The sequence below is a fragment of the Rhincodon typus genome, chromosome 10 (genome assembly GCF_021869965.1).
Source record: "Rhincodon typus isolate 14 chromosome 10, sRhiTyp1.1, whole genome shotgun sequence".
Classification (NCBI taxonomy): domain Eukaryota; kingdom Metazoa; phylum Chordata; class Chondrichthyes; order Orectolobiformes; family Rhincodontidae; genus Rhincodon; species Rhincodon typus.
Genome location: NC_063341.1, coordinates 27,525,001 through 27,543,733, shown reverse-complemented (window position 1 = coordinate 27,543,733; position 18,733 = coordinate 27,525,001). Strand labels below are relative to the sequence as shown.

The following is an 18,733-nucleotide window of genomic DNA, read 5'->3' as shown; positions in this document are numbered from 1 at the left end:
CTTTCAAGTCCACAATGAGTGGCCAACATCTGCTTATTCGAAGTCTAAGTCTAATTTGTTGCGAGTTGCAACTCGTTTGATGAAAATCAGATTGTATCTTAGGTATGTAAAGGCCCAGACAGCTGCAGCAATGTTTCTTTACAAGGTGTTTGCCCCCTGTGGCCTAATGAGGCTTTAGCAGACTATACAAAGTGTTACTTCACCAGTACCTTTCAAACCAACATACAGACTCTGGCCATAAAGGAGTTTGGAACCAGCCCATCAGATTGCCTTGATGCATGCAGTACTAACTCTATTATTTCCTTTTTCTGTTCTTGCATGCTTCCTTTCTATTTAATTTTCTTTTTTTCTGCAAATATTTTAGCAAGGGAATAGAATTAATTCTCATTTTGATATGTTTGAGGAAAAATGGGACTGAATGCAAAGGAAAAGGGGAAGAATTTTGAAAGGGGAGTAAAGAATATTAAAAGAAAATGTGGGGAGATAAGGTCATAGAATTTAGGTAATCAGATTGACTCTTGTCTGACAGTGAGAATTCATTTTATGCATGTTGTGGTACTACATGCTACGAAATTAAATGCTAATACCGAAATTAGTTAATTTTTTTGTGATCTACAGATTCAAAAGTATTGTATTTGTATCTGAGGCATAAATTCCATTTCAAGATGGCTTTGAGTGATTTGCTGTTTTTTTTTTTCTGTTGTAATAGGAATTGCTCCATGCCGAACTTTAACTACTCACAGGCAGTGTAATCGCTGGTAGATTTTACCTTATAAATCTTGGTTTCCTGCCTTTACCCCATACATTGAAACCTTTACTCACTTCGCAATATCTTTATTGATTTTGTATTTTATAGCCCTCAGTATATTTCACATTGTCTGTCACTCCATTCTATCTTTGTAACCTCCTCCAGTCCTGCAACCATTCAAGAACCGAGTTTCTCCAATCCCAACACCTTAATCTACGACTTTCTTTTGCCCCACCATTACTATCTGTACCTCCAGCTGTCTTGGCCCAAGCCCTGGAATTCCCACTTTTTAACAAAAAAATTGTGCAGGGAATGTGGGCTTCACTGGCTAAGCCAGCATTTATTGCCCATTCCTATTGGCTCTTGAAGGTCATTATGGTGAGCTGCCTTCTTGAACTGATGAAGTTCATTAAATGTAGGTATGCCCATAATGCAGTTAAGGAACTTTCAGACTTGGAGACCCAGCAATAGTGAAGGAAAAGTTGTACATTTCCAAGTAAGGATGGTAAGTGACTTAGAAGGGAATGTGCAGGTGATACGTTCACATGTATCTGTTACCCCTATCCTTCAAGATGTCCTTCTCAAAACCTCACTCACCTTTCTTTTAAGAATCAAATCCAAGACTGCGGCAGTGTAGGACCCCTCAGCCGCAGCGCATCCGTTCCATCCATTTCTTTTCTTTATTTTTCTCTTTTTATTCTCTTTTGTATTCCGTTTTCCTTCCTTCCTTCTTGGCAGTGTCCTGGGCACCTGGCCGCAGCGCAGAGTCACACGCCCAACCTCTTGGTGGCGTGGCGATCTTTCAGCCTGGCATGGCCTGTGCGTGGACTTTCAACATGGAGCTGACTCCAGAGCAGTCTTCTGGCCTCAAGGTGAAGCCTGGGTGGTCTAGAGTCAAGGCCCACCACGCACCAAAGGCCAGGTGCCAAAATGAACTGGGTTGAAAGGACTGTTATTCTGAACTTTTTATTTCTCGTTTTTTTTTAGAATTTCTTCTAACTTATGCCCATGATCTGTAATGCTGGACTTTTTATTTCTTCATTTTTCTAATGCTTTTCCCCAAGAATTTGTACTTAAGAATCTGTACCGAGGTACCTTGGTACCTGAGATGGCGCTGTAAGTGGCAACTTGTAAACTTTTCGCTGTACTCTTTTGAGTGTGTGTGATGATAAATCTAATTCTAAGATTCTAAAACCCAATTCTTTGTCCAAATTTTTGATCACCTGTTATAAGGTTTGATATTAATTTCTTGTCATCCATGTTTGAAGCTCCCTGAGAGACTTTTCCAAATTAAAGATGCTATAGGATGTTTGCGTGAAAATATTCTTGAGTTACATTTTTAACAGGCTTATTTGAAGTTCTAAGATTTAATCCCTTTTATTCTGAATTATTAAAATTCTTGTCTTTGAAAAACATAAATTAGTTGATTAGTGTTTTTAATAAATGACATGAAACTTGTAGGTATTTTAAATGTTTGTTTCGCATTTGGTCAGTTTATAGGACATGTATATGGCTAATAGAGCTAAACAAGGAACATTGAGGGTAAGATAACTTCAATTTAAGATAACAGAAGAGAGTGAAATGTTGATTGACTAATTTGAAGCACAAATCTTCAGTTTGATGATATTTGGCAAAGTGAAGCCACAGAGTACAGAAGCTTAGTTTATACTTTTTGAAAGAGCAAGCCAACTCCGATACTTTTACCAAATGAAATAATATTTTTGAATACCAAATGATGTACAAATTCCATGCCTTCCTGAGAGAAGCAAGAGGTTACTGGTAAGTAACTAGTTTATGTTCACATACTTTTTTGGAAGTAATGTTCCTCCCTTTCCAGGGTACATTATGACCGTACATATGTCTGAGGAATCATACTTCATCTCTCGTACTGCATGCTTTATATTCTGACAGGAATATGATGAAGAATGGGCCAAAAAAATTCAAAGTGAGAAATTTCGCTGGCACAACTCTCAGTGGCTAGAAATGGTGGAGAACCGCCAGATGGATGAAAGTGAACCCTGCATTTATGGTGATGATGGAATAGAGACATATATCCATGAAGGAGACATTCTCGAAAGACCTGACCTCTTCTACAATGCAGGTGAGAAAACAGTGTATGCTTGTCAAAGACGTTATAAGTAACTATTGAAAATTAATCATAGAATCCATAGAATTGTGTAGAATCTGGCAGATATGATGTGGTGGGCATCACAGAGACATGGCTGCAAGGGGATCAGGATGGGGAGCTGAATATCCAAGGATATACATCTTATCAAAAAGATAGGCAAGTGGGGAGAGGGAGTGGGGTTGCCTTATTAGTAAGAAATGAAATTAAATCAATAATAAGAAACAAAGTAGGGTCAGATGGTGTAGAATCTGTATGGGTAAAGTTGAAGAATCGCAGAGGTGAAAAAAACCATAGTTGAAATTATGCACAGGCCTTCAAACAGTAGTCAGGAGCTGGGCACAAGATATACCAGGAAATGGAAAAGGTGTGTAAGAAAGGCAAAGTTACGGTGATCATGGGGGATTTCAATATGAAGGTGGACTGGGAAAATCAGGTTGGTAGTGGATTGCAAGAAAAGGAATTTGTGGATTGTTTACGAGATTGGCTCCACCACAATCTGCTCCAAAAAGCAATGAGGGAACAGGCAATACTGGATTTAGTGTTGTGCAATGAGGCAGACTTGATAAGGAAGCTTAAGGTGAATGAACCCTTAGGAAGCAGTGATCATGAAATGATTGAGTTTATTCTGCAAGTTGAGAGGGAGAACATAGAATCAGAGGTAATGGTATTACAGCTGAATAAAGGCAACTACAGAGGCATGAAGAAGGAGCTGGACAGAATCTAGCAGGAGAGGAATCGAGCAGGAAAGACAGTGGAACAGCAATGGCAGGAGTTTCTAGGAGTAATTTAGGAGATGCAGCAAACATTCATCCTAAGGAAAAAGAAGCATGGTACAGGGATGATGTAACGATGGCTGACCAGGGAAGTCAGGGATAGCATAAAAGCAAAAGAGAATGCATATAATGTGGCGAAGGGCAGTGGGAAACCAGAGGATTGGGAAGTTTACAAAGACCAACAGAGGGCAACAAAAACAAGTGAGGGAGAGATTAAACATGGGGGTAAGCTAGCCAGTAATATAAAGGAGTGCTGTAAGAGTTTCTCTAGATATATAAAGGGCAAAAGAGAGGCTAAAGTGGACATTGGACCACTGGAAAATGACGCTGGAGAGATAGTAGTGGGGAATAAGGAAGTGGCTGAAGAACTGAATAATTACTGTGCGTTTGTGTTCACACAGTCTTTGTGAAGACACGAGTAATATCCCAAACATTAGTGTGTGTCAGGGGGCAGAGCGGAGTATGGTAGCCATTACCAACGAGAAGGTGCTAGAAAGACAGAATGGCCTGAAGGTGGATAAATCACTAGGACCAGATGGACTACACCGCAGAGTTCTTAAGGAGATAACTGAAGAGATAGTGGAAGCGTTAGTGGCAATCCTTCAGGAATTGCTAGAGTAAGGGAGGGTCCCGGAGGACTGGAAAATTGCTAATGTGACACACCTGTTTAAAAAGGTAGTAAGGCAAAAGACTGAAAATTATAGGCCAATTCGCCTAACTTCGGTCATGGATAAGATTTTAGAGTCCGTTGTGAAGGATGAGATTTCTGAATACTTGGAAGTGCATGGTAAAATAGGGCAGAGTCAGCATGGCTTCATCAAGGGGAGGTCATGCCTGTCAAATTTGCTAGAATTCTTTGAGGAGGTAATGAGCAGGTTAGACCAAGGAGAGCCAATGGATGTTACCTACCTGGACTTCAAGAAGGCCTTTGACAAGGTGCTGCACAGGAGGCTGCAGAATAAGATAAGGGCCCACGGTGTTAGAGGCAAGGTGCTAGCGTGGATAGAAGATTGGCTGTCTGGCAGAAAGCAGAGAGTGGGGATAAAAGGGTCTTTGTCAGGATGGCAGCCGGTGACAAGTGGTGTTGGGACCGCAATCTTTCATTTCGTACGTTAATGATCTAGATGAAGGAACTGAGGGCATTCTAGTTAAGTTTTTTGTTTCTATTCATTTGTGTGATGTGGGCGTCGCTAGCTGTCCAGCATTTCTTGCCTGTCCCGAGTTGCCCTTGAGAAGATGGTGGTGAGCTGCCTTCTTGAACCGCTGCAGTCCTCCTGCTGCGGGTTGACCCACAATGCTACTAGGAAGTGAATTCCAGGGTTTTGACCCTGCAACAGTGAAGGAATGGCGATATATTTCCAAGTCAGGATGGTGAGTGACTTGGAGGGGAACTTGGTGGTGGTGTTCCCATATGTCTGATGCCCTTGTCCTTTTAGGTGGAAGTGGTTGTGGGTTTGGAAGGTACTGTCTGAGGATCTTTGGTGAATTTCAGTTTGCAGATGATACAAAGATAGGTAGAGGGACGAGTTGTATTGAGGAGGCGGGGAGACTGTAGAAGGGGACAGGAGAGTGAGCAAAGAAGTGGCAGATGGAGTACACTGTGGGAAAGTGTGAGGTCATGCACTTTGGTAAGAAGAATAGAGGTATGGACTGTTTTCGAAATGAGAAAATTCAGAAGTCTGAAGAGCAAAGAGACTTTGTTCTAGTCCATGATTTTTTCAAGATAAACTTGTAGGTTGAATCAGTAGTTAGGAAGGCAAATGCAATGTTGGCATTTATTTTGAGAGGACTTGAATATAAAAGCAGGAATGTACTTCTAAGACTCTATAAGGCCCTGGTCAGGCCACATTTGGAGTATTATGTGCAGTTTTGAGCTCCATATCTCCGGAAAGATGTTCTGGTCCTGAAGTGGGTTCAGAGGAGGTTCATAAGAATGGTTCCAGGAATGAAAAGCTTAATATATGAGCAATGTTTGAGGACTCTGGGACTGTACTCATTGGAGTTTAGGAGGATGAGGGGGGATCTAATTGAAACTTACAGAATACTGAATGGCCTGGACAGAGTGGATGTTGGGAAGACGTTTCCATTGGTAGGAGAGACTAGGACCCAAGGGCACAGCCTTTGAGTAAAGGGAAGACCTTTGAGATCGGAGATAAGGAGAAACTTCTTCAGCCAGAGAGTGGTGAGTCTATGGAATTCACTGCCACAGAAGGCTGTAAAGGCCAGGTCATTGAGTATATTTAAGTCGGAGATAGATCGGTTCTTGATTGTGAAGGGGATCGAGGGGAATGGGTTGAGAAACTTATCAGCCATGTTTGAGTGTTGGAGCAGACTCGATGGGCTGAATGTCCTAATTTCTGTTCCTATGTCTTATGGTCTTATAATCCCTATAGTACGGGAAGAGGGCATTCAGCCCGTCAAGTCTGTACCGACCCTCTGAAGAGCATCTCACATAGATCCAGCCCTCTACCCCATCCCTATAACTCCACATTTACCGTGGACAATCCATCTAGCCAGCACATTGCTAGATACTATGAACAGTTTAACTGACCACTCCACCTAAACTGCATACCTTCAGACTATGGAAGGAAACCCACGCAGATGTGGAGAATGTGCAAAGTTGGCACAGACCATCGTCCAAGGCTAGAATTGAATCTGGGTCCTTGGCGCTGTGATGCGGCAGTGCTGACCACTGGCTACCCCAGTTTAGATTTAGACCATTAAGAGCACCAGTTCCGAACTTTCATTTTGAAACTTCTGCCATGTCCTTTGCAAAATCATAGAAGTATAACTGTGCAGAGGAAGGTCATTCAGGTCATCGTGTCTACATGTGCTTTCTGACAATTTGACTTAATACCGATCACCTGCCTTTTCCTGAGAACTCTGCATGTTGTTTCCATTCAAATTTGCATCTGATGGCCCCTTGAACGTTTCAATTGAGTTTGCCTTGTCGCACTTCCAGGCAGTGCATTCCAGACCCTAACTGCTTACTGTGTGAAAAAGCATTTCCCGTCATCACATTTGCTTCTTTTGCACAAGAAGCCTGTATCCTATAGTTCTCTATCCTTGTATGAGTGGGAACCATTTTTCCCTATCTACTCATTCCAGCTGCCCCATGGCTTTGAAAGCTACTATCAGACCTACTCTTAGCCTTCTACTCTGGAAGGAAAACAGTCCTAACCTCTCCAGTCTATCCTGATAACTGAAGTTTCTTCCATGGAGCTATTCTTGTAAACCTGTTCTGCACTGTCTCCAGTGTGTTCACGTTATTCCTCGACTGTGGTGCCCAAGATTGTAAGTAATATTCTAGCTAGAATCTAATGCATAACCTATATAAAAACAAACTACTGCTGATGTGGAGACCTAAAATAAACAATGTGCTGGGAAATTCAGCTGGTCAGGCAGCGTCTGTGGAGAGAGAAACAAAGTTAATGTTTTAAGTCTGTTAAATTTAGATATATTGTCACATAAATAAAAATACAGTGAAAAGTATTTTTTCACATGCAAAATGCAAAGTGCTCCGGTGCCATCTTGAAACACTGACTATAATGCAAGATTTTTACTGCAATAGAACTAATCTTTTCCCATCAGACTCCAAATTTTAGTTTTATTTCTCATTTCACAGATACTGTTTCGGATCTTTGTTTCTATTTAAGTGCCCTAGATGTGTTCAGCATAACATTCCTGGTTTACACTCTGCCCTATTAATGATGCCTAGAATACATGTGCTTTATTATCTGCTTTCTCTACCTTGGCACGTAAACAACCAAGCCTTCCAGCTCCTGAACACCCTTTAGATTAGCACCCTGTAGTTTATACAGTCTTTCCAACTTCTTGGTGCCAAAATGTATCTCATTAAACATTGAAACTGGAGTGGCTGTTTGGCCCTCCAGCCGTTCATTATCATCCTCTATCTTAATGCCCTATTCCTGCTTTCTCACTATACTCCTTGAGGCCCTTAAAATATAAAAAAAAATTCCATAGGTTCACCAATCTTTAAGTGAAGAAAGGCTTCCTCTCCTCAGTCCTAAATGGTCTACCCTATCGTCTGAGACTGTGTTCCCTGATTCTAGACTCCCCAACCAGACATACATCCTCCATCTTCCCTGTGCAGCCCTGTTTGAATTCTCCATGTTTCAATCAGATCTTCTCTCATCCTTCTGAACAGTCATGAATTACAGGCCAGATTGAGACAATCCTTACTCAGAACAATCCTGTCATCTCTGGTGTCAGTCTCATGAACCTCTGCTGCACTCCCTCTATGGCAGCTATATAATTTCTTAGGTAGGGAGACAAAAATTGCTTGCAGTATTCCGGGTGTGATCTTAGTGAGTCCCTGCAGTAAAACATCCCTGCTTCTAAACTCAAATCCTCCTACAATGAAGGACAATGTACTATTTGGCATCTTAATTGCTGCTGCACCTGCCTGTCTACTTTCATTTACTGGTGTACAAGGACACCCAGTTCCCTTTGTGCAACCACACTTCCTGATATATCACCATTTAAATAATACTGTTGCTTTCTGTTTTTCATAAGTGTATCACGTCACATTTAGCCACATTGTACTGCATCTGCCATGTGTTTACTTAGTCACTCGACTTGTCTAAATCACCTTGAACCCTCCTTGCATCTTCCTGTCAATTTTCAATCTCGTCTAGTTTTGTCTCAACATTAAATGTGAAGTTGATTCATATACCGTGTATAGCTGGGGCCCAAGCACTGATCCTTGCAGTACCAAACTTGTCAGTGTCTGTCACTCTGTAATAGACCCATTTATTCCCACTCTGTCTCTTGTCTGTCAACTAATTTTCAATCCATGCCAATGCATCACTGCCATCCCAAATGCTTTAATTTTGCCCATTAACTTTTTATGGTTGACTTTCTCAAAAGCCTTCTGTAAATCCCAAAACACCACCATATATCTTTGCCTTATCCATCCTTGGGTCAATACCCAAGCTTTCCTCCACAGTCCCTTTTATTCCATGAGTAATAACATTTTCCACAACTCTATTGTGTAGCACTGAATGGAATGCCTTTTGGAAGTCCACGTGCACTACATTATTGAAACATACCACAAATAACAAGGGACCTTAACAATGAGTCATGTGAACTTTCTCTGGATACATCTTTCCAGTAACAAAACCATTCAGTTGGCATGACAGTTTGCTTCCTGTCGCTGAACCAGTTTTGAATTAAATATGCCATTTTCCCTTGGATCCTATGAGCTTTTAATCTAATAGTCACTCTGCTACGTGCACCCTTGTCAACAGCCTTGCTAAAATCCATGTAGATTATTGAATGACCAAATCACTACCATCACTGGCTGTTTTTGTTACTTCAAAAAATTCAATCAAACTAGTTAGTCATTGTCTTCTCTTAACATATCAGTGCTTACTGTATTTTATTAATTGTGCATCTCAAATGATAACCTGTACTAAGAATTATTTTACCATAATTTGACCATTGCCAAGATTAGGATGATTGGCCTGGAATTAGATGAATTAACTCTCCCTTCCTTTTTGGTACAATGTGGGATAATGTTAATGATCTTCCTAATCTTTAGTGACATTTCCAAAGAATATGTTTTATTCTGGCCAGATGATTTATCTGTAAAAAGTTGCTAAAGCACCATAATATTTCTGCCTTGCGATGTTTATTCCATCCAGTATTTCACACACCTCCTCCTTAAACTACAGTACCTACTTCATATCCTTCTTTGGTGAGAGCCAGTGCAAAGTGTTGATTAAGGAGACGGTGTCTCTGCACCAAAGTTATCTTTTGGTTGCTCTCAGCCCCACTGGCTCCTGGTTTATCCTTTTGCTGTTTACTTCTTTATAAAACAGAAAATGTTTCGATTTGCTTTGATCAATCAATTCTGTACATTTTATTTATCACCAATCTGGGCAAGTGCCAGGCAGTCTGCTTCCTGCCTGATGCTGTATCAGCCATGACTCAAAATAAGTAGCGCAGAGTACTCTACTGCAAAAGTCTGTAGTGGCATACAAGAATGGGGTAATGATGATAGGAAAACCAAGACCCTGCAAAGAATTGTGACCCAATTAAATGTGAAACCTGGAAATATTGGAAAGACCATGATTCATTTCCGCCTGATTATTTTATCTTGCCCCTTTCATTGTCTGCAAGATACTTCATCTTTGAAATCTATATTATGTACAGCTGTATTAGCAAAGGTAATGTATTCTTGTATGTCCTTGAATTTCGTTGTAGTGGTAATATGTATGACTTGATGAAATTATCAGCCTTGGAAGATGTGAAACAAAATTCAGCTATGGTCAATGATTATTTTTTATCTCTGTAGATGGACTCTTACCCCCTGATGGATCTATTAGTCCAGATTTCTTAAGTGACTACCAATTTCAAAATGGTGACTTGGTTGGACAGCATCCATTTAGCAGGTATGCTTAGCTGCTGTGACAACAAATTGCAGTATCACCCAGAGCACAATTGATGCAAATTTATTTTGAATAATTTATACAGTTGGATACAAATGTTGGCTTATGCTTGATATTTCTTAAGCTCATTATAGTAGAAATAACATGTCAGCTTCTTTGTAGAAACAAGAATCAGATATTGGAACATGAAAGTGTTTCAGCACATACATTCTTCTGAAATAATTGTTAATTTTAAAGGTTTGAATATTTTTCTCTTCATAAGTAGAAGCACAATAGGATTGTGTTCAAGAAATAGCTTAAGTCAAATACAAGGGATAAATTTACTTAGCTTCAGCTTCAGCATCACAGACAGACATCCTTCAGAACCAAACCCTGAGTTTAGACTCTCATGCACTTCGTCCTGCTCAAGGATAACTTGCTTCCACTCTGTTTCAATGTGTTCTAAAATAGCTGAAATCTTCAATGCTTGTTTAACAGATACCACGTGTGAACGATGGTGTTTTAAATGTTGGTAGATGGGTTGTTTGGAGGTCTGTGCATTTCCTCCAACCTCACCTGTGCACATTTTGAGTAGTCTTACAATGCATTATGCTCTCTCAAATTAGCTTTCTCCGTTTTGATCAATTGCAAACCAGTCTCTTCCATCTGATATGTATATTTGTATGTTTTATTTTGTATGTTTGACCTCTTCAGGAATGCTTTGTAGATTCAAATGTCAAAATAAGTAAATAATATCTAATTTCTGTTATCAGACTGGCATTTTTATAAATAGCATAATTTAATCTGTTTAGAAACATTACTCAACCTGGCTACAACATAGTCTAATATATTACCTTTTATTATGAGATTGGGCAGCACTAGAATATTTATAAACACTTAAATGTAATTTATTTTAAGATTCCAGTATTTCTCTTGTTTCTATTAGGGCATACAAATTAGGAGAAGGCGAGGGCTATTTAGCCCCTCGAGCCTGCTTCACCATTTAGTAAGACCATGGCTGATCTGATTGTGATCTCAACTCCACTTTCCTACCTGCTTCCGAAAACTCTTCCTCCACTTTTTCCTTCCATTTTACTTTGAGTTATTATAATACTGGTTAATCTCTTATCTTTGGTATTCATCGTCCACTGTAGTGATGACAGATACAAAATACTCTTTCAAGTTTGTTACACTTCCTTATTTCTCATAATTACTTTTCTAGCCCACCCTCTAAAGAACCAATATGACTTACCAGCACTTAATGGCAGTTAGGATTTCAGCAATAAATACTCGCCTTGCCAGCAATACTCACGTCCAAAAACACAAACATGTGAAAGAGGGCAGAGTACAGATGAGAAACTAAATGAAAACCAAAAGAACTGTGAATGCTCGAAATCATAAACAAAAACGGATATTGCTGGAAAAGCTCTGGCAGCATCTGTGGACAGAAATCAGAGTTAACATTTCGGGTGTAGTGACCCTTCCTCAGAACTGATGATAGTTGGGAAAAAGTTTTTTTCATGCAGAAGATAGGGTATGGGGAGGGGAGAGGGAGAGGGTAAGGAATAAATAAGTGGGGAGAGAGGCCAAAGAGAGAGAAGAATAGTTGGACAATGGAGTGGATAATCAGCCTCGGAGAATTAAAAGTTGCTAATGGTGACTATTAGTGGCTAACAATGGGTGTGTGTAATAACAGATCATGTGATAACAGGGCCTGTTGTGTGGGGTTTGGGGTAAGGACATGGGAGAAGGTGCCTCAAGCCCTAAAATTGTTGCACTCTATTGAGTTTGTAGAGTCCCCATGCAGAAAGAGTTGCTGTTCAGCCATCATGTGCTGAGCTTCGCTGGAGCACTGCAGCAAGCTTGAACTGTTGGCCGGGGAACAAGATGTGTGTTGAAGTGACGGGTAACTGGAAAGTCATGGTCTTTTTTGCGGAAACTAAATGTGCAGGCAACAAGGGTAATGTAGTCGTCACAGGAACCCTAATCATCTTGTAGGATGGACAAACCAAATTTGCAGTAAAACATGTGGATGACAGGTTCTTAAAAACTACGTTTAATGCATTCTTAGATCTGCACATCGTTAATTGTGAAACAACAATTATTTAATAGCCAAGTAGAATAAAAGTCTGTGGGGAAGTTGCAGGATTTTAAAGTTAATCCAAATGCAACCAAGAATGTGATGAAGAGAAATTGGATATATGAGTAAACTAGCCAGAGCCAAAAAAAGTAACATTTTCTATTGGCATTTAAAAAAGAATGAGATTATCAAGAGATATCTGTAGGTAGCATCTTGCTCTTCCTCTGACTCCAAAGGATGGCTTGCATCTACTGAAAGATTATTTTATCCATTTCCGTTTTAACTACAGGTGGCATTATATGGGGAGAAAAGGAAATAAGGGATAAGAAACTAATATTCTGTATCGGTAATGGTAGAAGACACAAAAATATATTCTTGAAGTAGTTTGTAAGTTAGGATCAAGTGAAAATGAACGTTAAAAAAAAAAAAAAAAATTAGTATAGAATTGGTACTGGAGGAATTTGTGGGACCTAAAATCAACACAATTCCTCGACCAAATGGCCTACGTCTTGGGCTTTAAAGGTTCTGCACAAAGATGATGGACGCCATTGTGCCACACAACATTATTACACAAACTTTAGCCTCATGGGATTATGGGAAATGAGTATTAGTTAATGGAGAGAGAACAGCGAAGAAATGTTTTTTTTTCAGCCAGGCTGTAGCTAGTTTGCTACTGCAAAGATGAGTATTTGGCTCTTTTTTTTATGTCATTGTTTTAGATGAGGGGCTAGTGTAATACATCCAAGTTTGTTTACAAAATCTCATATAGGATGAGAAAGTAAGCTGTGAGGAAGACGCAAAGAGGCATGCAAAGAGAAAAGTGATTCGGATATGTTAAATAAGTGAGTGTGAACATTAGCAGATTTCAGGTTTTATGAGGAAAAGTGATTATCTGCTGTAGTAAGACAAATAGAAAAGCTGAATCATTTAAACTCAACGTGAATCTTGGAAATCTTGTACCCTGAACTGAGGATGCTCAGATATTAAGTATATTAAAGCTATACTTCACGAAATTTTTAGATACCTAGGAAGTTAAGGAATATGAGGATAACGTGGGCAGCTGTAGTGATGTGGTCGAGGTGCATGATCGACCATGATTTTATTGAAGGGCAGAACAAGCTTAAAGGTATGAATATCCTATTCCTTGTATTTCTGTTGTTCTTTCGAGTACATAAGGGCAACATTTGGGAATCACAGTTACACTGTCTACATATGGGCTACAGCGAAGAAAAAAAAACAAGTCGTTAAGGCTTCCTGCAATGCGATTTAGTAACTGTTCATCATGGAATCACCATAGAATCCCTACAGTGTGGAAACAGGCCCTTCGGCCCAACAAGTCCACACTGACCCTTGGAGTATCCCACCCAGAACCATTCCCCTATAACCCACCTAAGCTGCACATCCCTGAAACACTATGGAAAATTTATCTTGGCCAATCCACCTGACCTGCACATCTTTGGAATGTGGGAGGAAACCGGAGTACCCGGAGGGAACCCACGCAGACACTGGGAGAATGTGCAAACTCCACACAGACAGTCGCCCGAGGGTGGAATCGAGCCCAGGTCCCTGGCGCTGTGAGGCAACAGTGCTAACCACTGTGCCACCCCGAAGTCTGATGCTCTACCGACTGCGCTATTTGGGTTAATTGACTCTTGATGGAACATGCATTTGTGAACACAGTGAAATCTAGATTAGCTCAGCTCTGATGCTGTATACAGTTTTTAAAGCTTGTTGATATTTAGGTCAATGGGTCTCAAACAAGGTCAGTAAAGAATTACCAAGGAGCCTGAGAAATGGCTTAAGCACACAAAGGAGGGGAGGGCAGAAGTGGGCTTGCAACACAAGGAGAAGGAAATGATGTGCAGCTACCAAATGTTGTGGCACAGAGTGGACAGGTCCCCTCATCTCGCATGCATGGAGGAGCTCCCATATGACAGAATGATCACCTTGTAGATCTGCAGTTATAATGGCCTGTGGTGGGCACCACTTGAATGTAGCCTTATTTTATTCAATATCAGAATACTTAAAAGTAAAGAATCAAAATACAAATCTATACAGACATTCCACTTATGATAACCAATACAGTTAGTAATAAGTTGAAGTTTATTTTAGCATCAACCATTACTATTATTAATTATACAGATGCCTTCTCGCAAGTTTGGTATTCCTTGAACTCAAAGAATCTTTGCATAATAGCAAATAAATACTAAAATTAACAGCAAAATGAGTTTAGTTAAAAGGCAGCAGAATTATTTTAAAACCTCAGAACATTTTAAATATCTGCACCTCTCTAATTTTGATCCATTGAGCATTCTTAATTTTAAACATATCACCATAACACGCAGTGCCTTCATTTGCCTAGAATTACATCTTTTTTCCCTTTCTGTCTCACTTTTCTATTTTAAAATGCTCCTGAAAACTTACAGTTGAGACAAAACGTTTGAACATCTCAGCTAATATTACTGATTTATCTTGGTGTCAAATTTTACTTTAAAATATCTTTAAGCACCATAGGATCTTTATGTTCAAGATGCTATAAGAATGCAAATTATTATTTGTCGTGGACGATTTTAAATGCCTTATGTCATTTGTCTTGTACTAGAATTTGCATTCTTAACAGTATCAAATGTGATTACAGCTTAACTTTTTTCAGAACTTCCAAAAGTTGTTGGGGGCGGGGGGGGGGGGGGGGTGTGTGTGTGTCTGTGTGTCTGTGTGTGTGTGTTTGCAGATAAAGGGACAGCTAGAAAATGGAAAATCTTCAAAAATGAAATAACAGGAGTCCAGAGACAGTATGTTCCTATTAGGCCAAGGCTAGTAGGTGTAGAGAGTGCTGGATGACAAGAGCAATTGAAGTTTTGAGCTTTTGGGAGAGCCTGAATAGGCTGGGGCTACTTTCCCTGGAGCATCGGAGGCTGACGGCTGACTTTATGGAGGTTTATAAAATCATGAGGGGCATGGAGAGGGTGACTAGACAAGGTCTTTTCCCCAGGCTGGGGGAGTCCAAGACTAGAGGGCATTGGTGTATGGTGAGGGGGAAAGATTTAAAAGGGACCTAAGGGGCAACCTTTTCACGCAGTTGGTAGTGCATGTATGGAATGAGCTGCCAGAGGAAGTGGTGGAGGCTGGTACAATTAAACATTTAAAAGTCATCTGGATGGGTATATGAATATGAAGGGTTTAGAAGGATATGGACTAAATGCTGGCAAATGGACAAGATTAATTTAGGATATCTGATTGGCATGGGCGAGTTGGACCGAAGGGTCTGTTTCCATGCTGTACAGCTGAGTCACTGAAGGGATTGTTTATAGACTTCTTAAGAGTACATTCTACACAGCAGGCATATGCAAAAAGAAATGATATGGTGCACTTGTAAGAAAGATGAGTGATTTGAATCCACACGTTAATTGGATTCATCAGATCAGGAAAGGTTGCCTGCAAGATCAGTTCAGTGTGGTTTTGGCACTTGTCCTTGCAGTAGCACATTCTAATTAGCAAGCAACACTTCCATCCAATTTCTACTTTGTTAACCTTTTCCTTATATATTGATAATCTTGTTAAGCTTTCACTGCTCTCAACACTGCACTATTTCCTGCAGAGAAGCTGAATGTGAACTAGTACTGCATTTAAAATTCTGTTATGATGGAGCTTGTTGTTTCTGTATAAGCACTGTTATGATGAGGTATTCTCAGCATGTCCTGAAAGTTTATGTTCAGTGAAATGGGAAGCTGTTCCCTTCAAGCATTGTCAAGCTCTGTTCCCTTTAAGATTACATCAAAGGTTTTGTTACAATTTTCTGCAAGTTACAAAATGCTGATACTGTAAGTAAGAAAATAAACTGTTATTTAGTTTGTAGTGCAACTTGTTAATATTTCATTATCAAACAAGAACAAACTGGAAAATTGAGGAAATTCAAATTTGAAACCATGAGAATTGAGTTTGAACTTTTTTTTTCCAAGACGATTCTGAATTTGTTTCATGCAGGTTTTATACACTTGGAAAAAAAACAGTTATACTTATTCTGATATTTCAGGAGACAAAGCTGGCTAAGGTTTTATGGCAATATGATTACAAATTGGTAAAATTTCCAACTCTTGCAATTAAAACCATGTCCATTTTATCCTTTGCACAATTAAATGTGCAAATGTGCAGAAATCTATGAAACTAATTTTCTACTTTAGAACTTTATTTGCAAGTCATGGAAACATTTCATACGAACCTAGTACAACAAGTGAATTACTTAGTGTTTTTAATATAGTTTTGATTTATTGTGCAGGCAAGCATTCAGGAAGAATACGAGCTTTTAACTTCTGGCTGTTTTCCTTTGTTTAAGAGTTATATATAAATTGAAAATGACTATCAAGTACCCTAGAGGGAGTAAGGGCTATGAGCTAGTTTAATATTATAGGAAATACATGTATTGCAAAGATGATTTGAGAGATTTGAACCTGATGTTGATTAATTGTTGCAACCTTTTTCGCCTCAGTTTGAGATACCATCCTGTTATGATGGACAAGTACAATTGAGGTATCACAATATTTTTTCAAAAGTTTTGAAATGTGAGTATTAGTGTTAATACTAAAGAGCTTCCCCTATTCCACTCAAGCAATCCGTTTGTCTTCACTTACTGTATGATGTTCCAAAGCAAAAGTTATTTGATCTCAAAAATGTATCAGCCACCTAGGTAGCAGCTCATCCATGTCATACATTTCCGTGATATGATGGTATTGCCATTCCTCAACCTGACTCTGTCAAAGTTCTATCAGAAACACAGAAAATTCTGGAGAGACTCAAAGGTTTGGTAGCATCCGTAGAGTGGGAAACAGAATTAAGCAGAGTTCAGCATTACACTAAGACTGGGGAACTCGACTACCACGCTTCCTGCAAGGATTCCATTCCATTCTCCCGGTTCTAAAGAAGAACCGTACTGGACTCGAAATATTTAGTCCTCTTCTCTCTCCACAGATGTTGCCAGACCTGCTGAGTTTCTCTAGAATTTTATGTTCATTTCAGATTTCCAACATCTGCAGTATTTTGCTTTAATCAAAATTCTGAATGTTACTTGGGATAATTTTAACACAATGACTGCAACTGGTCTGGAAGAATGCCCAATGTAGCCTCTATCTACATGATGGAAATGAGTTAAGTAAAAGTTGTGGAGAGTAAATAGTACAATTTTTAATTTTAGCTTAAAGTCCAAGATTTTGTATTGCCATTAAATAATTTTGCCGAAGTCCAAAAATACCTGATGGAGGTTACCTGAAGTTTCATGACCATGGTGAGTTCAATAAAGCAAGTTACAGAAGTTTCAGAAAACCAAGCTTTTCTGTTCTGGATCTTTTATTATGTTCAAATGATTTAAAAAAAAAAGCTCTTGTTTGGATTCTTCCTCACATTAAACTATCCTGAGAAATTTCCAGTCTAGTCATGTTTTATTCTTTTCTTAATTATGCTTTCCTTGTTAGTTTTGATTAATTTGACCTTGCTCTGGTGCATAATTGAAAGTTTGTGTACACAATGAAGTGCCATCCTTTTCCAAAATGTGAAGACTTAAGAAGATTGGTGTAAATTTTGATTATTAGTCAATGAAGTATCAAATATTTATTTAACAATACAGAAATAGTCGAAAAAATGCATTTATCAAAGCTTTTTGACTTGCACTTATCAGGACATGCACAAGAATGCTAAATTTCACAGAAATCAGGCAGTGCCTGCTGTACAATCCTAAGTATACCAAGATTATGCTAGCAGCTAATTTGAGATTGTCAGTCAGGTTTGCAAGTGGTTCACCTACACTTGCTTCAGGTTATGTAGATGTATGTTCAGGGCCCTGCCCTCTGCAGGAAAAAGGAATATATCTAGGCTTTGCGCTTTTTTGAATTAAAAAAAAGCTTCGTGGACAAACTTATCATGGTGCATTCTCCTTGGCGATGCCATGAGCAATTAGTTAACTTGCCAGCCAATCAAAGGCATTCTTGCATGCAGTGTAAGTTGTTTGTAAGTTGGAATTTAGCATTTTTGCATCTGTTCTGTTGAATGCAAGACAATAATTGATAACACGCCTCTTTTTCAACAATGTTCAAATCAAGTATTTGGCTGTTCCCTTGTATGCTGAATGGCATTTAACAATTTGGTAAGCATTGTAGAGCTTCAATAATGACTGTGTTGCTATCAAAACTTGAGCTGTAAATGAGATTTATGGGCTCGAGCTTTACTTCATGAGAGAAAATTGAGGGTGTTCAGAATGCTGAGAGGATAGTTGTTTTGGACTGTAAGAGACACAGCTAATTTGAACATGCCTCAAGGTTCAAAATTCAACAATGGCACTGTATGTGAAATAGACTCAAGCTAAGTGTCAACACCAAGTCAGAGGTTGGACTCTGGCAAAGCGAAACATTTTTCTGTCCTCTGACCAAGTGTTTAAAACCAAAGCAGCTTCACTCATAAAACCAGGCATCTTAATTTTGATATGCAAAGCCTTAAGTTATTGACATGTCTGATTTAGGAATCCAAAGAAATGACAAGCTTATGCCATTCAAAAGCCTATGCAAGCCGATGCAGAGCTGGATGAACACAGCAGGCTAAGCAGCATCATAGGAGCAGAAAGGCTGA

General features: G+C 39.3%; 1 protein-coding gene across 5 annotated transcripts in view; it reads left to right on the top strand.

Annotated features, from left to right (window-relative positions):
• The window catches only part of kifap3a (kinesin-associated protein 3a), a 202,386-nt gene that overhangs the window by 163,098 nt on the left and 20,555 nt on the right, over positions 1 to 18,733 (top strand). For 4 of the 5 annotated variants that reach the window (XM_048602252.1, XM_048602254.1, XM_048602255.1 and 1 more), the window contains 2 exons: positions 2,660 to 2,849; positions 9,969 to 10,065. In XM_048602252.1, coding sequence (XP_048458209.1) covers positions 2,660 to 2,849; positions 9,969 to 10,065 — 287 coding nt within the window. Of the gene's footprint in view, positions 1 to 2,659; positions 2,850 to 9,968; positions 10,066 to 13,141; positions 13,217 to 18,733 lie in introns of those variants that run through there. The other variant, XM_048602253.1, reaches the window with a different exon arrangement.